At 39.8% G+C, this 18,517-nt stretch overlaps 1 protein-coding gene across 5 annotated transcripts in view; it reads left to right on the top strand.

The window, feature by feature from the left end:
* Positions 1-18,517, top strand: part of SCP2 (sterol carrier protein 2) — a 48,258-nt gene that overhangs the window by 22,859 nt on the left and 6,882 nt on the right. For 4 of the 5 annotated variants that reach the window (XM_039483743.1, XM_039483745.1, XM_039483746.1 and 1 more), the window contains exons 11-13: positions 2,058-2,165; positions 9,016-9,169; positions 14,057-14,150. In XM_039483743.1, the coding sequence (XP_039339677.1) occupies positions 2,058-2,165; positions 9,016-9,169; positions 14,057-14,150 (356 nt within the window). The remainder of the gene's footprint in view (positions 1-2,057; positions 2,166-9,015; positions 9,170-14,056; positions 14,151-18,517) is intronic. The other variant, XM_039483744.1, reaches the window with a different exon arrangement.

Genomic DNA, 18,517 nt, shown 5'->3' with positions numbered 1-18,517 from the left:
ATCCCTTCCCTTTCTCTGACCTGTTCCTCTATACCACATTATTATCTGCTGGGTCTCTGTGGCACCCGGAGCAGCAAAAATGGTTGCAGTCATTTTCTATTTAGATATGTACACATTAGTAAAAAGCAGCACCCACTCTTTGTTCTACATGTGTCATGGTGCACCTAGAAAATGCAACACGCTCCGGTTACTCCCATTTGGTCAATTATTAACTTATAACTTAGTAGCATATCTTATATGGCATTTTTTCCTTGAGTTCTAATCAATTTCTCTCTTTAGTCAATGCCATGAGAATGTTTCTTTAACTTCTTACACCCTGAGAGCTCTTCAGTGGGAAAATTGCTTAATCCAAATGTACAAGATTATTTGTTCACCTCTATGAATGAAAATCTGGTACTTCATGTGGTTTGTGTTGTTTGAATACTGAAACTGTTAAGGAAGAATGTATGTATTTAAAAGTATTGAGTCTGCCGCATGCCAGCAACTGCCATTAATATTACTGCTCTCAGAGCTGTAGCCATATTGGTTCCAGGATCTGAGAGATACAGTGGAGGAGGTAGTATCTTTTATTGGATCAACTTCTATTGGTGACAGAGACATGCTTCTCTCTTCACTCTTGGGGGAATTTTGTGCCAAAAAATGAAAAATTCTGCTGACAGTATTTTAAAATTCTGCAAATTTTATTTGTCAAAATAACACTGTACAATTACACCAGTTTCAATTATTTTGGTAATTTATTTCAAAATATCTGTTAGCAAGTATGTTTGTAACAATACAGACACACAAAAATTCCCCCAGGAGTAGAGATTTAAAGAAACCGCGACAACTCAATTCCTGCTTCTCTGACCCCTCCCCTGCAGAGCCCAACCAGGGGGCCAGAGACTCACCTCCCCCTTCTCCTCAGACTCCAACCATGGGCCCCCCAACCCAAACACTCTCACCCCCTTTCTCCGAGAGCCCAGCTATGTCCTCTCCCCAGCTAGGGTTGCCAATTTTGGTTGGACATATTCCTGGAGGTTTCATCACATGACATAAGATTAATCTTTAATTAAATATTTAATTCTTGGAGACTCCAGGACAATCCTGGAGGGTTGATAACCCTACCCCCAGCTCATACACTCATACCCCTCTCCCCTACAGAGCCCAGCCGTGGGGCCCTCCCTGGCCCAGACACACCCCGTCTCTGTGGGGGCCCCCCCAGCTCAGACATACCCCCACAGAGGCCAGCTGCGCCCCCACCCCCCCTCCCCTGGCCCAGACAGTCACAGACCCTACCCTTCTAGAACCCAAGGATCCAGAAGCAGAAACAGCCTGATGTTGCATCCCAGGCTTACAGTTTCCTACTTGCCGCCACCTCTTTTCTTCCAGGCGTCCTGGGAACTGCAGCTGCTGGGAACTGTCTAGTTCCCTCCCCATCTCTCTGGCCTTGTTTTCTATTTAGGAGCTGGACTGTGCTGGGTCCAGCAGCTCTAGTGGCGGCCAACATCTCTGCAGCCCATTTTTATGTGGGGGGAAAAAAGGAAATTCTGCATGCCCAACATTAATTTCTGCAAAATTCTGCATTGCACAGTGATGCAGAATTCTCCCAGGAGCATTTCTTTCACTAACAGAAATTGGTCCAATAAAAGGTATTCCCTCACACACCTTGTGTCTCATTAATATTACTGCAAGTTATGATTTCCAGTGAAAAACATAACAGTATCTGTAATGACTAACTGCTCCTTTTCAGGTACATTTGCTCTTTTCATTATAATTTTACCAATTACGAATTTAATTATTGTATAAACTGAGAAGCTTATATAGTGTACTAAAATATATATTTAGTGGGCAATGGAAGCAAATGAAGACCTATTGTCCAGACAGTATAAGCCGTTAATGTTCATATCATTTGGTTATTTCACATATGTGTTCCAAAAGTTTTATGCACTACAATTTTCTGGTTTTGGCTGACTCAAAACATATGCAATAATATCCAGAAGTAACAGTAAGGTTGAAAAATGTACTATAAGGTGATTTTTTTTACAGCTATTTTCCCCGTTTCAATTACTATTTTGTAGGAGGAGCTGGGGAGCTGATTGATAGAGGAGACAATACTTATGGTGGAAAATGGGTGGTAAATCCCAGTGGTGGTTTGATTTCTAAAGGACACCCATTGGGTGCCACAGGTAAGGCAAATACAGAATTTGTATTTCTAATGATTTTGAGGTCTTCATGTGGAAACCGACAGTTTCTCCATCAGGTTCTGAAGGTATCCATGATTATGAATCTTGAAATAATTGTGCAGAAGGAGTGCTGGGGTCTGAGAATATAATGTGTCTGTCTAATGACTTCCAGTATATAAGAAGTTATCTTGCTGTTGGTTGTTTTTTTCACTTACAAAGGTCAAAATACTCTCTTGACTTTGTTTTACACAGCATGCAGTTTACTCTTGGTGTTTGCCACCTTTGAGCTATGAATATGAATTTTGTATTTGTCATATGCATTTCATTAGTTAACTAAATGAATAGCTCAAATAATAGAGGATGATATATGACAACTTTTGCTTAAATTAAGAGATTTTTTTTAAAAAGAGTGGGCTAGAATTTGTTTTTCTTAATTAAAATAAAATCCATTTTCACTTGACTTGAAATGTCTAAGAAGCTAGATGTACAGAGGTATTTTGCACAGACCTAATTAATCTGTCCGGAGAGAGCGAGAAAGTTCATATTGTTGACAAAGCATACAGAGTTAAGATAAAAAATGTTTTTCTTTCGAGACATGAGTACTTACTACTTTTTCTTTAAGTTTCAATAGACTATACTAAGAATACATTTTTGTACTTTGCAGAGAGTACTTGAGTATACAGTTTACACTGAGATATAAACAGATATTTTTCTGTTTTAGAGACTACTCCAATCAAAATCAAGCTATTAGTTTTAAAATGTTGTAGTTTTATTTTATATACAAAGTCTGTCTCCAGCTGCCTATTCAGAGAAAGGGATTCAAAGTAGTTGAGGTGAATATTATCTTCTGCATTATATAATGTGTCCGCTGAAGGCTTTTATGTTTATGCAGTAATTTAAATCTCGACCTTGAACCAACTTTCTCATGCATTCCTTTGAAACTTCCAGTTTTGTACTTCAGCAGTCTTTCTCAGAAGCTAAATACCTGTGGTTTTAGAAGTGCCATTTTAGCAAGACATATCCCAACTTCTTTTTTCAAGAATAATTTCAGTTCAAGACCATCTTTAATTTCTCTCTGTATTGCCACAATTTAATGGGTTTCATTAGATGTTTTCCATATGTATATAGGAAAGTATACTGCACCTAACATAAGATGTGATTATAGCATACCCATGTGTTTACCATAATATACGTTTATTCATAAATTCTGCAACACTTCTTTGAAGAGCTATTCAGTTATAATCTAATTGTAAGATGCCGAAAATGTAAATCTTAAACCAGTTTCTGTGGTGTTATATGATGAAGGATCACGCTGGCATTGAACTTTGTATTTAACTTTTTACTGATTGTGAACTTTGTAAACTTCATTTTTCTTTTGACCTGCATATATTTGGATCTATTTGGGACAATCCTTACCTTAAATACTAGCTAACACTTCATGGAGTAAGAGAAGTATTGTTTCAAGTCAATTGAAAAAGAATTATGATTTTTATAAGCAAATCATCCACCACCACTGTTAAAAGTGTGGAGAACCCATCAGATTTTTGATAGAGCCTTGAAATACTATATGGGTAATTTTGTTTCTCACTGAGCCAGTTGGTCATTTCTGGAAAAAAACTCTAAGGCTTTTTAGAAATTACATGTGTATTCTCTGCTGATTTGCTATTTAATATAGTTAACAATATTGCTGAAAGTTAAAACATACTGAGAATTTTTTAATATTGATTTTGGATGTGCCAACTTAGATGATTAGGTGTTATGTTTTTCTTCGAGCAATAATCCCTATGTGGATTCCAAACATGGGTACGCATACGCTGGAGTCAGAACAGTTCGTGGTAGTATCCGTTGACCTGCACGTGCGTCGTGCATTGACCGGGTGGTACGTCTGAGGCTTTGCGGGTTGACGCTGCTCCAGTTCCTTCTTACCACTGGATGGCCAGAGTCGGAACCCCTGTTCCTCAGTACTCTTAGCTTACAAGAGAGATGTTCTTTGATCGTTGTCTGTAGATAGTTTTTACTAGTTGTATATGGTTGTCCATTTGTTATCTAGGTTTTCTTTGTTGGACTTCTCCCCTTGTGGGGCCCCTCCCCAGCCCAAGGACTGTGTCCCAGCAAGCCAGTTTTAAATACAGTGCTTCGTGCCCACGGTCCTTCTCTGTGAGTGACAAGCACCAACGTTGTCTGTATTGTTTGGGCGAAGCTCACGTTGCCGCCTGCTGCTCCATCTGCCGCTCTTTCCCGGATTGGCCTTGAGAGGCCAGAGAACTTTGCCTTTGCAAGTTCTGTATGGAGGAGGTAATGTGACCATGTGCACAACCGGATCCAGGACCAACAGATCCACCAGAGTGGCGCTTCGTACCGGCGGCGAGCTCCTCCCTGGGCCTTTCCCAGCCGGCACCAGAGGCACCACTGCTACTGCCCAAGACCCACCATGCTCATAAGAGGCACAGCTATGGACATAAGGGCGGCTCCCCGAGCTGTCACATCAACTCGGATGCTCCAGTGACAAAAAATCCCACTCAGAGCATAAGTCCAAGCACCGTGCTCCATTGGCCCTGCCACTGGCCACAGTGACTGGCCTGCTGCCGTCACCTCCAGCTCCATCCACTCCACTGGGATGTCTGGACTTGCATGCCCAGTCTTACATACACCGGGGCGCTTGTCCCCTCTCATGCCAACGGCTGACCTGATGTTGACATATGCCGGCTCTCGTCCACGCTCAGGCATATTGTTGCTCCCATGGATGAGCCCATTCTCCTTCAGCATCCTGCTCTGCTCTGCCTCTCTCCGCTGGGTCCTTCCACAGAGGAACCTCTTTTGCTCTTGGATCATCCGGTTTCATCTCATCCCACGCTGATGGTTCCGACGACTCTCCCTCCCGGCACGCTGTCCCTCAGGTGGAAGGGGTGGGGCTGGGGGCTAACCTCCCCCAGCCAGCGGTTCACGCGCCATCCATGTGAGCCGGCCAATCGCACTGGCCCATGGGACCCGGAGCGGTCACCCCAATTCGTCGTACCCTGTGGATGGCTCTGTCCTTCAGACCCCGCCCTCATGCCACCTACCAGCCCTATCCTCAATGTCCACTGGAAGTGTTTTTGCATCACCTGCTCATTAAAGCCCCACTGTTCCACTGCCACTTCTGCCTTCCTGCAATGTTCCTCCAAGTACCCCTTCCCGGAGACTCGCAAACCTCCTTCCACCCCTGCAGTCACCCCCCGCCAATTGTTTTTGAGATTCATCTTGCCGTTTTTGGTCACAACTGGGCGCAATTACCACCGATGGCTGAGAGGTGGACACTGGTCACCAGAGGTACCTCATAGAATTCTTCTCCTTCCTGCCCCATCACTCACTCTGGGGGCTCTCGGGGATCCCTCCCAATACCATCTTTTCTGAGAGGAAGCAGATGTCCTCTTTTGGAAGAGCACCGTATAATCTGTTCAACAGCACTACAATGGTCTTGGGTTCTACTCCCCTTACTGCCTCGTACTGAAGAAGGGTTCTCCATCCCATTTTGGATCTCTGGTTGTTGAACAAATTTATCCGCAGATTCCGTTTCTGGATAGTCACGCTCCCCCTCATCATCCCGTCCCTTCCAGTGGCTTGGTTCACAGCTCTTGATATGAAGGATGCATATTTCCATATAGACATCCCCCTGCTCATCGCAAATTCCTCCACTTCGTGGTGGGGCGTCCACACTACTGATTCCAGGTCCTTCTCTTTGGGATTGCGCTGCCCCCCTTGTCTTTACAAAGGTTTTTGCCATCGTGGTGGCCTACATGTGTCCCTGGGTTACTCCATGTTTTTCTACCTGGACGATTGGCTCCTTGTGGCTCCGTCCCGGGCCTGCCTCCTTATCACTGTCTGGACCATTCATGTCCTCCTAGACACCTTGGGGATTTGCATCAATGAGGAGAAATCAGTCCTTACCCCTACCTACATGTTCATTTTCATATATTCTGTTGCGGCCCACACCTTTTTTCCCCTTGGACTGCTTCACCGCCCTCACTGCTCTCATCACGCGTGCATACGAGTCCTTCAGTGCCCCCTCTCTCTTGGACCAAATGGCTGCCTGCACCTCTGTCACACTGCATGCCTGCCTCCATATGCGTTGCTTCCAGCTGTGGCTCCACTGCATCTATGATCCTCAGTCAGACAGCCTAGACAAACTGGTCTTGCTTTTTCCCTCTGTCCTCACCTCGCTCATGTGGTGGTGCAACCTGTCAACAGTCTTAGCCAGCATCCCTTTCACGCCCCCCACACACCATACCACTCTCACCACAGATGCCTTGCTCGTTGGCTGCGTTGCTCATCTGGACGGCTTCGTGGCTCAGGGCCTCTGGTCCCGCAGGGAGGCACAGATGCACATCAACATCCTGGAGCTCTGTACCATGTGCCTCACCTGCCGAGTCTTCCTGCCCTTCCTCTGCTCACAGCATGTTCAGCTGTTAAGGACATAAGAACAGCCATACTGGGTCAGACCAAAGATCCATCTAGCCCAGTATCCTGTCTTCCAACAGTGGCCAATGCCATGTGCCCCAGAGGGAATGAACAGAACAGGTAATCATCAAGTGGTCCATCTCCTGTCACCCATTTCCAGCTTTTGGCAAACAGAGGCTAGGGACACCATCCATGCCCATCCTGGCTAATAGCCATTGATGGACCTATCCTCCATGAATTTATCTAGTTCTTTTTTGAACCCTGTTATAGTCTTGACCTTCACAACATCTTCTGGCAAGGAGTTCCACAGGTTGATTGTGCATTGTGTGAAAAAATACTTCCTTTTGTTTGTTTTAAACCTACTGCCTATTCTCCAGATCCAAATACATCATGGTCCTGTGTGTCAGCATACTTTCCTGTATAACATAAAAACAAAGCACTACTTGAGCAGTAGGGTTTTTTTTGGTTTTGTTTTGTTTTTACTTTAAAAAAATACAACCCCTAACTTGTTCAGGAGTCTGTGATCAGTTTTTTTTTCTGTAAGAAATACTTAACAAATGGTTTTGAATTCAGCTTGTTACTGCCAGCCTTTGAAGTATTTCATTGTTACATTTATTTATTTATTTATTACTACAGCAGAATTGAAAGTACTTCTTTTCTCTAATTCCTAAAAGTGTCAAGAATGCTCTGCTAATGCAGTCTTTTGATAGACTTTTAGCAGAAGGATTTATAGTACTGCCATCAGGTTGTGAAAAATCGAACTACTTAATTCTTTATATGGTTTTCAGAACTTAGTCTCTTTTTAAAGACTAAAATTTCACTGTCACGCAGCTGTTTTTGAAATAAAGCCTTCATTAAAGAATTGGAATTTTCTTGAAGGGACCCTCACGTTGGTAGGCCAGAATTTGACATTCTGAGCAATGACTTCATCTGGAAGGTATTACCATAAAATGGTTAAAGAATAAGGAAACTAATCTTCCATACAGTGGACATGTGAAGGAGATGAAAGTGAAAAATGCATTACTTTGAGTCACAAACTTGTATGTTTGTAGAGTATGCGTGCACTGATGTAAATGCTGTATTTTTCTTTTTCCTAAAACGGTGAAAATATTAGTTTTCGAAAACCAAAGATTGCTTAAGAGAGACAGCCTGAAACCCAAAGTCAGGTATAAGAGTACTAAAATATGCCAGTATTGCAGCTCCAAAGCCAGGATAAAGCTAACTCTGGTGTTTATTTCACTGGAGGAATTGCACAATTTCTGTCCCATCTTTCAAGGAAGATGAAAGTACAGACAAATACAGTGATTGTGGGCTTTTTTAAATAAACTTAGGCAAATTAGTCAAAATTTAGGTACCCCAGCGTATCAACAAATAGGGCTCAATCCAAGGCCCATTGAAATCAATGGAAGAATTCCCATTGATGGACCTTCGATCCAAGGCCATATTCTGCTTCATTGTTTTACTTATATAGTTAGTTTTTTTTAATTGCTGAAAAGATCTTTACAAATTTCAATAGGGAGGCAAAAATTATTAAATATTTTTAAAGGAATTAAAAAAAAAAGTTCATGCCTATAGAACAATCGAAAGGGTGCTTTATCAAAAAAATTAAAGTTGACAGTGTTCTTAAGCTAAAGCCTTCCAGAAGCACCACTCTGAGCACTGGTCAATTTTTAGTCTTGCCCAGGTTCATAGTGTCCTTCTTGTTTGCTTGTTCTTTTTAAAACTACGGTCAGAATTATCAAATGGTAATTTTTTTGTATTGTGCAGAAATACTTCTCTATTAAGTGTTATATCAATAAGAAATGTTTGTCTTATTACAGTATTACATTTTGACATGTACTAAAACTTCATGAAACTAATTTTTTCAAACTAGATTGAAGCACTTTGTCATATTAGCCCATATTTTAGCTATAGAAGAGCTAAATAATATTATTACCTAAGTCATGGTCAGTATTGGATTTGCCATAAAAGAAAACAGCATTTTTAAGATTGCTCATTTTTAAATCAGTATAACTTTCTAGCCCTAAGCACTCCTAGTTCTTGTATTCCTTTCAGTTGTTGTATGCAGTGTAGTTGTAGCTGTGTTGGTCCCAGGATATTAATTATAACTTTAATTGGACCAGCGTCTGTTGGTGAGAGAGACAAGCTTTTGAGCCACACAGACCTGAAAAAGAGCTCTGTGTGGCTCAAAAATTTCTCTCTCCAACAGAAGTTGGGCCAATAAAAGATATTACCTCACCGTTTAAGCTTCTGTTTTTAAAAAAAGGCTTTTTTCTTAGGATTTTGGTAACTGGAGTAGTTTAAATTTTAGTTTGCTGAAGAGGTAGCATGATATAAAACATTATTGTATTTGTTGCTTGCTCTTGCAATAGTTGGAATGTTTTAAGATCTGCCTGCTCTGTGTTTGATTTTTTAGGTCTGGCTCAGTGTGCTGAACTCTGCTGGCAGCTAAGAGGGGAAGCTGGGAAGAGACAAGTTCCTGGTGCAAAGGTTGCTCTGCAACATAACATAGGCCTTGGTGGTGCTGTAGTTGTAACATTATACAGAATGGGTTTTCCTGAAGCCGTAAGGTGAGCTTTTATCTATTTGTGTTTAGATAAATCTGTATATAAACGTCATCAGAGAAGAGGCAGCATTATTCTTTACTTTGGAAGACAGAGATTTTCTGTTTGAGTGCAGCATAAAGTAGGATATAATGTTTAAATAGTGTGGTAGATCCAGTTTGGTAGTGCTGAAATGAAAATGTGCATATAATTGGCTTATTTTGCACATACAATACAGCAGGGGTCAGCAACCTTTCAGAAGTGGTGTGCCGAGTCTTCATTCATTCACTCTAATTTAAGGTTTCGCGTGCCAGTAATATATTTTAACATTTTTAGAAGGTCTCTTTCCATAAGTCTGTAATATATAACTAAACTATTGTTGTATGTAAAGTAAATAAGTTTTTTAAAAATGTTTAAGAAGCTTCTTTTAAAATTAAATTAAAATGCAGAGCCTCCTTGACCAGTAGCCAGGACCTGGGCAGTGTGAGTGACGCTGAAATTCAGCTCGTGTGCCGCCTTCAGCATGCGTGCCATAGGTTGCCTACCCCTGCAATACAGTTTTCTCAGTACCCTATTAAATAGACTGCTTGGATTATGTTTGTTCCTGCACAGCAGGGGAAAATGCAGTTCCTGAATGCACAACTCTTTCTCAGTGCTTATGTGCAGCTATTTTTCCTGCAGTCTATTTCAACTTTTTTACAGTGGTTTTGGTGTTGGTCATGATGGCTGCTTTTTTCCCCCTCCTTAATTGTGTTCTTATAAGTATCTGTATCCATGTCCAAAATTCTAAATAAATTTAAGGAAAAGGGATATGAAAAACTGGCACTGATACTTTGATATAATTCTTGTAAAGCTCCAGACATTTTAAGACTTCAATTAAATTGCCATAAAGCAGCATGAAAGCTACAATCTTCATACCTTTAGTACTTCAAAATGCTGCAGTCTGAATGCACAGGTCACTGACCGTTCCTAGGTACTGTAGGCAGTAGTCAGAGATTCCTTTATTTGTTTAGATGTACAAATAATAGTTATTTGGATAAGAAATATGAAATAAAACAGTAGCTTCATGCCTTTTCTGTTCAAGAGCAGTTATTTTTTGTAGTAGAAAAATCTTATTTTCACAGAGAACATGTGAGTGGGATTTTGTTTTTTAAACTAGCAAGCGCCTGATATTTTTCTTTGGGGTTCTTATTTAATGGAGTTTTGCCATTGTCTTCAGTGGGGCCAGGATTTCCAATCCTACTAGCAACAGAGATGCCTGTTTCAAAATCTGTACAGTGTAAGGTTTGTTACTGCTTATTGGAAGTTTGTTTACTATTGGGAAGGGTTTAATAATCCCCATCACAGATTTTGATAGTGATGTGAATATCTGATGGCTTTGGTGATGACAGATGTGGAATATTTGCATAGGAATTGGGGTTGGTGTTCCTGCTTGTACAAATATTTTTGCAATAGTATTTGTTTAAAAAGAGTATTGTAGGCATAACCCCCCCCCCAAGTTTAGGAACAAGTGTATGTATACATGTTCTTACAGCAGAGAGATAATTCGGATTATAGGCATATGAGGGAGTTTCCATACAAAGAGAGATTATAGGATATAGAGTTTCTTAATTCAGACAGGCAAGAGTAAAAGAAGATACACTACAGGTATATAAATTAATAAAAGGTATATGGAAGTCCATTTGAGTTTTCATATTTTTCTGGTCCCATAGTAAAAGGATACGGGTGGTGGTAAACATTAAAAGACAACAAAGAACATTAATTTTTAAAAAATTAAACAGGTAATTAATCTGAGGAACTCTGTCATGGGATTATCTAGGCCAAGAATTTGGTAAGATTAAAAATGGTAAATCTATATGAATAAAAATATCTTCTATAGTAGCTGTAAGGGTCATCAGATTTTCACTGGCGAACTGTCAGGTGTGGTCATAGAGAAATTCCCTTATTGTATAATACGCGTATTTAAGTGGCATTGTAGGAGTTTTATACCTTCCTGTGGCTCATCCAGTTTTGGCCAGGGTTGTAGAATGCCATACCATTGTAAATACATAATTGCCCCATTCCCGTAAAGCAATTCCAAATCTTTTTATTTTCAAAATTTTATATGTGTTGTAGTTTTAAATTATTAATATGAACAGGGGTTGCGCCAAAAATGCCAGTCCATAAAAATAAAAGGATTTGGGAGGGAACTTGCTAGAATATATTGTCCCTTGTTTTCACTTTCAGCCTTGTTTAGAAAAACTGACATGTTGGTTTATACATGTGGAGTGTTGTTGTAGTTTGAAGAAGACTTGAAGAAGAGAGCTCTCTGTAGCTCAAAAGCTTGTCTCTCTTACTCAATCATCTTGTCTCTCTAATGTTGGTTTATACGGCTTTTTGACATCTCCGTTCCATATTTAATATCTGTTGCTTTCAAAACATGAACAACAAAATTATCTCTTGTAAAATTTCAGAGAGAGAGAGAGAGGTTTTTCTCCAACTCATTTCTAATTTGATTTCACAGTCTAGTTCCCATGCATGCCAACTGTACTAATGTACTCCAGCGAGTGCTGAATGAAACAGCAAAGAGTTTGATTTTTCATTAATGATGTTGAGATTGGAAGGTTGAAAATAAAAGCAAAAGATGTCATGAGGTTACTCTTTTTCATTGCTGTTGTGATATAGTGTTCTTGGTGGGAGACCCAGGCCTCTGGAATCTGATCCTTTTGTCAGCATGCCAGAGTTTAGAAGCCTTTAAGCAACGTTGTAAGACCCTGTCTGTCTTTTTGGCCAGGCTTTTATTTGCCCTTTATAATAGGAAATGAGGATTTTTAGTGTAAAAGCCCAGGGTGGTGTGTTATTTAATTGATTTTTATAATTGTTTAGTTCAGGAGACTTCGCAATAGGCATCAATACAGATTTCTAAACACACTAACTCAATAAGTGTTGTATATTATTGTCACAGTTCAGGGCAACAGCACCTGTATTTCTTCCTCGTGGTCCACCAAGGGCACCCACTTTAGGCTCCTGGCTCCTCAACAGTCGCATCTCTTTGCTAGAGACTCACATTTCTTTCTCTACGAGCCATGTTTTTTCCAGGCTGCCCAGTTCGCCTACCCTGTTTCATCCCCTAAATAGGCCAGCATCTGTGCTTTTGCTTTCTCTCTGAAGGCTGTGAATGGCTGTAATTGCCAGCAATCGCAAGTTACCACACAGTTCTTTACAAGCAAGCACACTTATTTTTAAGGTGACAGTATTATGGAGAAAACATATTAAAAACAATAGAAGAACCTAAATGCATGCTAAAAAACTTATCAGAAGTCACCCCAACTCCAACCTCAGGCCCTGGCAGGTATTAGTTCTTCAGAATCCACAACGGAGCTTCCCCCAGGGTTACAAGTTCATAACTGTCTCAGATTCAGAACCATTGTGAATAGTTCAGTCTTTCCTTTATATAGCTTGTACCTTTAATTCTGAGACTCTCGGAATAGGTAATCAGCAGATAATGGTCTTCTGCTCAGGGTGTAGCTTCAAAAGACTGGATTTTTGCATAACCAGAGATGGGGAATTTGCATTCAGGTCCCTATAGAGATTTCCCAGGCAAACTGCTTGACTGTTTGTCCCAAAGGTCCATTTTTGTCTGGCCCACTTTCACTATAGCCCTTTGAAGTTCATAACCCTTTCCAGGTTTCACATCATCTCTCCCCCCTAAAGAGGTTACATACAATCCTGGCCGACAATAATACATAACCTTTGCATTTAATATAATGGACTCCAAAGATACTTAAACTTAATTCAGTTAGTTTTTTTTCACGTATATTGCAGGAAATGGCCTTATCTGCCACAATTATTTACTTTCCTGAGCCCCCTTTTTTTTTTGTCTTTCTAAATTGTAAGCTCTTTGGAGCAAGGACAGTCTTTGCATTGTCTCTACATTGCTAGCATATCCTGAATTACTGACAATAGTGCTCTCCTTTGTGTGTGAGGAAAGGTTTTGCATACTCAACTGATTGTGTTCCTCCTAAATAACTGCAATTAGCAATTATTACTACAACCCATTTATTTGACTTTTCTTTGACATAATTATGATCTTACAAAAATTTGGTTGGGGGAACTGCTCGTGAGATTTTTTTTTTCTTTTTTCCTGAAGACAACTTTCAAAGTATAGAAATTAAAATCTAGCCAGCTATCAATTGCTGCTTTCTTATTAAAGTTGTTTTTCCAAAAGGCTTTGCCTGTAAAAGACCTCTACTAGAAGAATTGCACTAAACATATGTAAGATGTTGGCATTTAAAAAAAAGTTAAGCTCCTCTGTTCGCATCATTTAGCTATGCAATTGTAGTGTGATATGTTAACATTGGGTAACAAAGGGAAAGCTATTGCATTTCATGGTCATAAAGATCTTACTAAATTTTATTTCATACTGGTGCAACCTTGGTTTAAGTCATCAAGCTAGATGTACTGTATTCAGTGGCTCCCGTAATTAAAAGTTACTCTGGGTATACATCCAGGTAAATAAGAGCAGAACTTGGTGCCTTTATATGTAGCTCTAGATGAGATGGATTTGTACGGAATAGAGGGTTATTTGTTAGGTTCTTCACATGATTCTAAGGTCTTGTGTTTACTGCAGTTAACTTGCATTATAGCTTGAATCCCATTCCCCCCCCACACACCATTAACTTAAGTGTGATGGTGCTTTTAACTCTAGTTGGCTGGCCTGTCCGGATATAGGCTACAGCTTGAGTTTGCATAACTCATCACCCGCTAACATAATCACTCTGTGCAGTTGGAGCACAGAGCACTACTTTGGAGCACTACTTTGTAGTGTGGCTGCTCTCATTTGAGCCAGGCTAACTTGAATGTAGATAACTTGAGTTTACTTTTCAGTGACAGACAGCCTAAGTGATTTAAATGAGTGGTTTCCTTTCATTTCAGCAGCCAGCGCATCCAGGCTATTCCCACCAGGGCAACTGTTGATGGATTTAAGGCCCATCTTGTCTTCAAAGAGATTGAAAAGAAACTTGAAGAGGTAAATCCCTTTATTTCTTTTTTTAAAGTCTTTATAATGGGAGACTTAACTTTTTATTTATTATGCTTTGGCTTCAGAGTTAAGGTTGATCATCTAGCTTTAATTCACACCTCATGTGCCTCGCTGCATGCAAAGACTTGAAAAATGTACTTGTCCAGAGTGAGATCTGTTCAATGTAAGGTGCATAAACTTTGGCAGAATACATGCATGTTTTCAAAATGAGAGATGTGACCCCTTCTTAAGTCTACTAAGAGGATCGCTATGTGTGTTGAGGGAGAAAATTGGTTGTTGCTGTTGACAATCAGGTGTCTGTCTGAGTGATTTGCCACTCCACACTTTGGAGCGGGAAGCACTGTGTAGGTGGTAACTGTGACAGATATTGCAATCCTAGGCAGTATTTTTGGGGACCATCGTACTAAATTTATGGATGAATTTTGGATGATTGTGTTCTGCTCTCTGAGGGTGGGTTATATCAGTTCTTCCTGGAACTAAAAACTGTGGGAGGTGGTAACCTGGGATATGTAAACAACTCCAAAGCACTACCTTCTGGGGTGTTTGCATATACTCATTCAAACTGGGTTTTCCAGAGACTCTTTTGGCATAAAAAGCTGAACTGATACAGGTCCTTCTTACTGATCCAGTAAATGAACAGGACCTTCTGTCCAAGGGGTCACCAACCCTTGTGGAAAGGTTGGAAAGACTTTGTCTTATTAGGGCCCCATCAGACTGATGGGTGACTTCTGGTAAGGTTTTAGCACTCCTGTAGGAACTCTTATTGGTTTTTTTTTTAATGCTTTTTTGGTCCTATTGTCTGCTGAGAAAGATCTGCATGGTCACTGAAAACAATGACAGGGTTTTTACCAGAGAGAAAGCGCAGCCCAGGTGCTGACCTTTACACAGATGGCTTTCTGGGGATATTACAGTGTGACACGGGGCTAGGCAGCCTTAAAACCCACATGCGGAAGGGAGTGGGACAAGGGTTCCTGCCCAGAGACAGGTGATGGCTAGAGATCCGAGACCTCACTGGGCGGTATTCCTGGAGTGGACCACAGAGAGGGAATGCAGATGCACTTACCCCAAACTGACAATAACCACACCGATAAAGGGCTCTGTGTGCAGGGTGGGAAGCCCACCAATACTAATTTGGGTGGAGTGAGTGTGGGGAACTTCTGCCACCTCTACAGAGGATTTTGGGGCTGAGAGAGGCTGCTACTATGCCTGCAAAATTTCAACCCATCCTCCTTCCACCTCTGACAGGTTGCTGGGAGAGGAGCTACTCATTATAGGCTTGATCCTGCAAGGTGATGAGCACATTGGCCCAGTCTATTAAAGCACTTGAGCGTGTGCTTAACTTTAAGCGTATAAATAGTCCAGTTCTCTTCATTAGTAATATAAAATTTGAAACTGATGTGATTTGTGAATTTGCTAGGCTATGCTTCTGGTACACAGAAGGTAAAGTGAGTTACAAAAACACTTTAATTACTCTAAATTATCAAACTGATCTTTGTTCTTAAAACAATTTGCTCCAAGTTGCTGGCAGGTCCTAGTAGTTCACTGGGTTCTTCTAATATGGCCTCTCCATTACTGGAGATTTGCAACTTTGGTAGCCCATTCTGTATGGTCCTCTGCTTATCTATTTGTGGATGAATCGTCTTTTTGATCCACCCAAGATACCACATCATCCATCTAAATTCTTCTTTTTCTGCCTCATGTTTTTCTGTCATCAACTTTCCCTTCCAGTGCCTGTAAACATACATCACACTCTCAACCACTTAAAATGTGGCCTGAAATAAAAACTTTCTTGTCAGAAAATCTAACTTTTGCTGAGTGCCAATCATTTCCAGTACTTGTTAGTTAGTTATGTGGTTTTTATATGATATTTTCTGAATTTTTCTGTAACACCATAATTTGAAGGATTGAATTTTTGTTATTCACAATTGTGATTTTAACACAGACCAAATACAAGTTTTTATGAGTTGGAATTTAATCTTCAGATTCATGTCCCTTCTCATCAGATGTTTATTCTTCCAGAATGTCTTGCTCTAGCTGTTCTGGTGCTGACTTCAGTATCCAATCTTCCATCTTCTATAATGATGCTTCCTAAGTAGCAATAATTTCTCACTTGCTGTATAGTTGTGCTGTTCACTGGAATCTTGCATGTTTTCCTAGGATCCTTGATACGCCCATAATTTTTGTCTTGTCCATATTCAACTCTAGGCCATATTCTTTGCCATATTTATATACAATCTTCACTAACTTCATCAGACTGTCTTCTGAATCAGCCAACAATACTGTCATCTGCATAGCGAATATTATTCACCCATTTTCCATTCATGTTAAAACCTTCTATTTCTTCAATTAATTTAATCAAATACTTGCCATGTTTTCCCTTTTCATCTCCCAATATAATTGCCTTCTAATGCCATTCATTACTGGGAGTTTGTACCCATCAGTCCCTACAGATCTTACTATATTGAGAAATTTGTAGTTGTTCCCTCAAGGGCTTTTTAGAAGTCAGTGAAACACAAGTATGCTGTTTCCCCATTTCTATTGATCTTTCTAAGATGAGCTTCATGTTCATAATGCTGTTTGTGGTGTCCTATTCATTTTTTATTCCATATTGTTGTTCACTTTCTTCCTTATCAATCTTTCCTTGTATTTGGTCTTGAACAACTCACAAAAGTGTCTTAGAGGCATGTGATACTAGTCTGATTGATTTTACAACTTCACTGTGTATGAAAATCCCAAAAAAGAACACCACTATGGATTGTAAAGACTATAAAACATTCATACTCTTCATTACCTATGCCAGGGCTTTCAATCCTTCATCCCCTATGTTTTTTAACAATTCAGCTGGTATTTCATCACATCCTAGTGCTTTTCCATTCAGAAGCATTTTTATTGCTGCCATGATTTCTTCATCAGTTATTGGTGGGCTTCCCTGACTGATCTCTAGTTGAGGTTTTTCAGGCCTGTCATCATAGTTCCTTGATATATTTTTGCCATAACTCATTCTTGTCTTTTAGATATTGAGATATTGTCCATTTTTGTCCTTAAGGGTCGTATTGATCACTTTTGTTTAATTAAAGTCTCTTCTGTTTTTGCAAAAAAAACAGGAGTACTTGTGGCACCTTAAAGACTAACAAATTTATTGTAGCATGAGCTTTCGTGAGCTATATATCTCACTTTGTTCTCCTTATCCACTTGTTCAATTTCTTTGTATTTCTCATTCAAACTTTGCTAACCTGTTGCATTTACGTGTTACTTTATTTAGTCTTTGATTTTCCTCCTTTTCTGTTGTCGATCTTTGTGTATTGTGCTCACCTAGTTACTGTTGTTAATTTTCAGCTTTTATTTGGTGTTTGCTGCTTGCTATAATGAAAGAATGGTAATGTAGTGGAAAAAGACCACGAGTTGTGTTTGGATCAGGCTTCCTTTATTGAATACAAGCGCGCAGGGGGTGACAGCTATCGGAGCTGCCCCCCTGATTCAAGGAACACATAAGCTTTTAAAGCTTAAAACCACAAACAAATTACCTATGCTTTCGTCTTAATTACCTTATTTGGAATACATTGCAAAATCAATACAGGTCAAAAGCAAAAAGAATAATCATATTCCCATATTCAGCCTTTCTTCTTGTTGTTATTCACAGTCTGGTTCTTTTGGCGTTTGACTTTTCTGACAGTACTGTTACGGTTATATATTTCTTAAGCGTGGCTATTGCAAATTGTCCTGTTTGGGGACTTTTCCTCCTCATGCCCCCTATACACAGAAAGCCATTGTTCCATTTTGGGGACTTTCCATTCGGCCATGAAAAAACAGAAACATGCTCGGCCAATACTTTAGGCCTACTAGCTTGACCAGAGTTTTAAGGCCCTCTTTCGATTTTCCTCCACGGTAACAAGGCCTGTTTCCAAGCTTAAAGCAAAAATTATAATAGGGCAAGCCTGTCATTTTCAAGCAAGTATTCATATTTACCTGTTTTTTATAATATATTTGATCTTTGCTTTTAAACTCATATTTGTAAATGACAGTTATTTGAGACCTTGGAATTATTTGTTCTTTTTGGGTTTAGTAGACTTTTATCAGTATGTTGGGAGGTGTAACTCCAAAAAATGGGGAATGATTACATTAATTAAAGCAATTATATATTACCATTGGTCTCAAAATTAACAGATATTCAACTTCCAAAGAGTATGTATTTATGTACAATAGCTATAGTACATAAATTCAGGTTTGCGTGTGCTAAATTAAGCTTATCAGAATGAATTGAATAGATCTTTAATAACAGGTTGAAAGATTCATCCATTGCTACTTGGTGTAATCATCTGTTTAAAACAAATTATTTTAATTGTGCCAAAGCTGAT

The sequence above is a fragment of the Mauremys reevesii genome, linkage group 8 (genome assembly GCF_016161935.1).
Source record: "Mauremys reevesii isolate NIE-2019 linkage group 8, ASM1616193v1, whole genome shotgun sequence".
Classification (NCBI taxonomy): Eukaryota; Metazoa; Chordata; order Testudines; family Geoemydidae; genus Mauremys; species Mauremys reevesii.
Note: the sequence above shows the minus strand (reverse complement) of the source record. Positions and strands in the feature narration are given on the sequence as shown.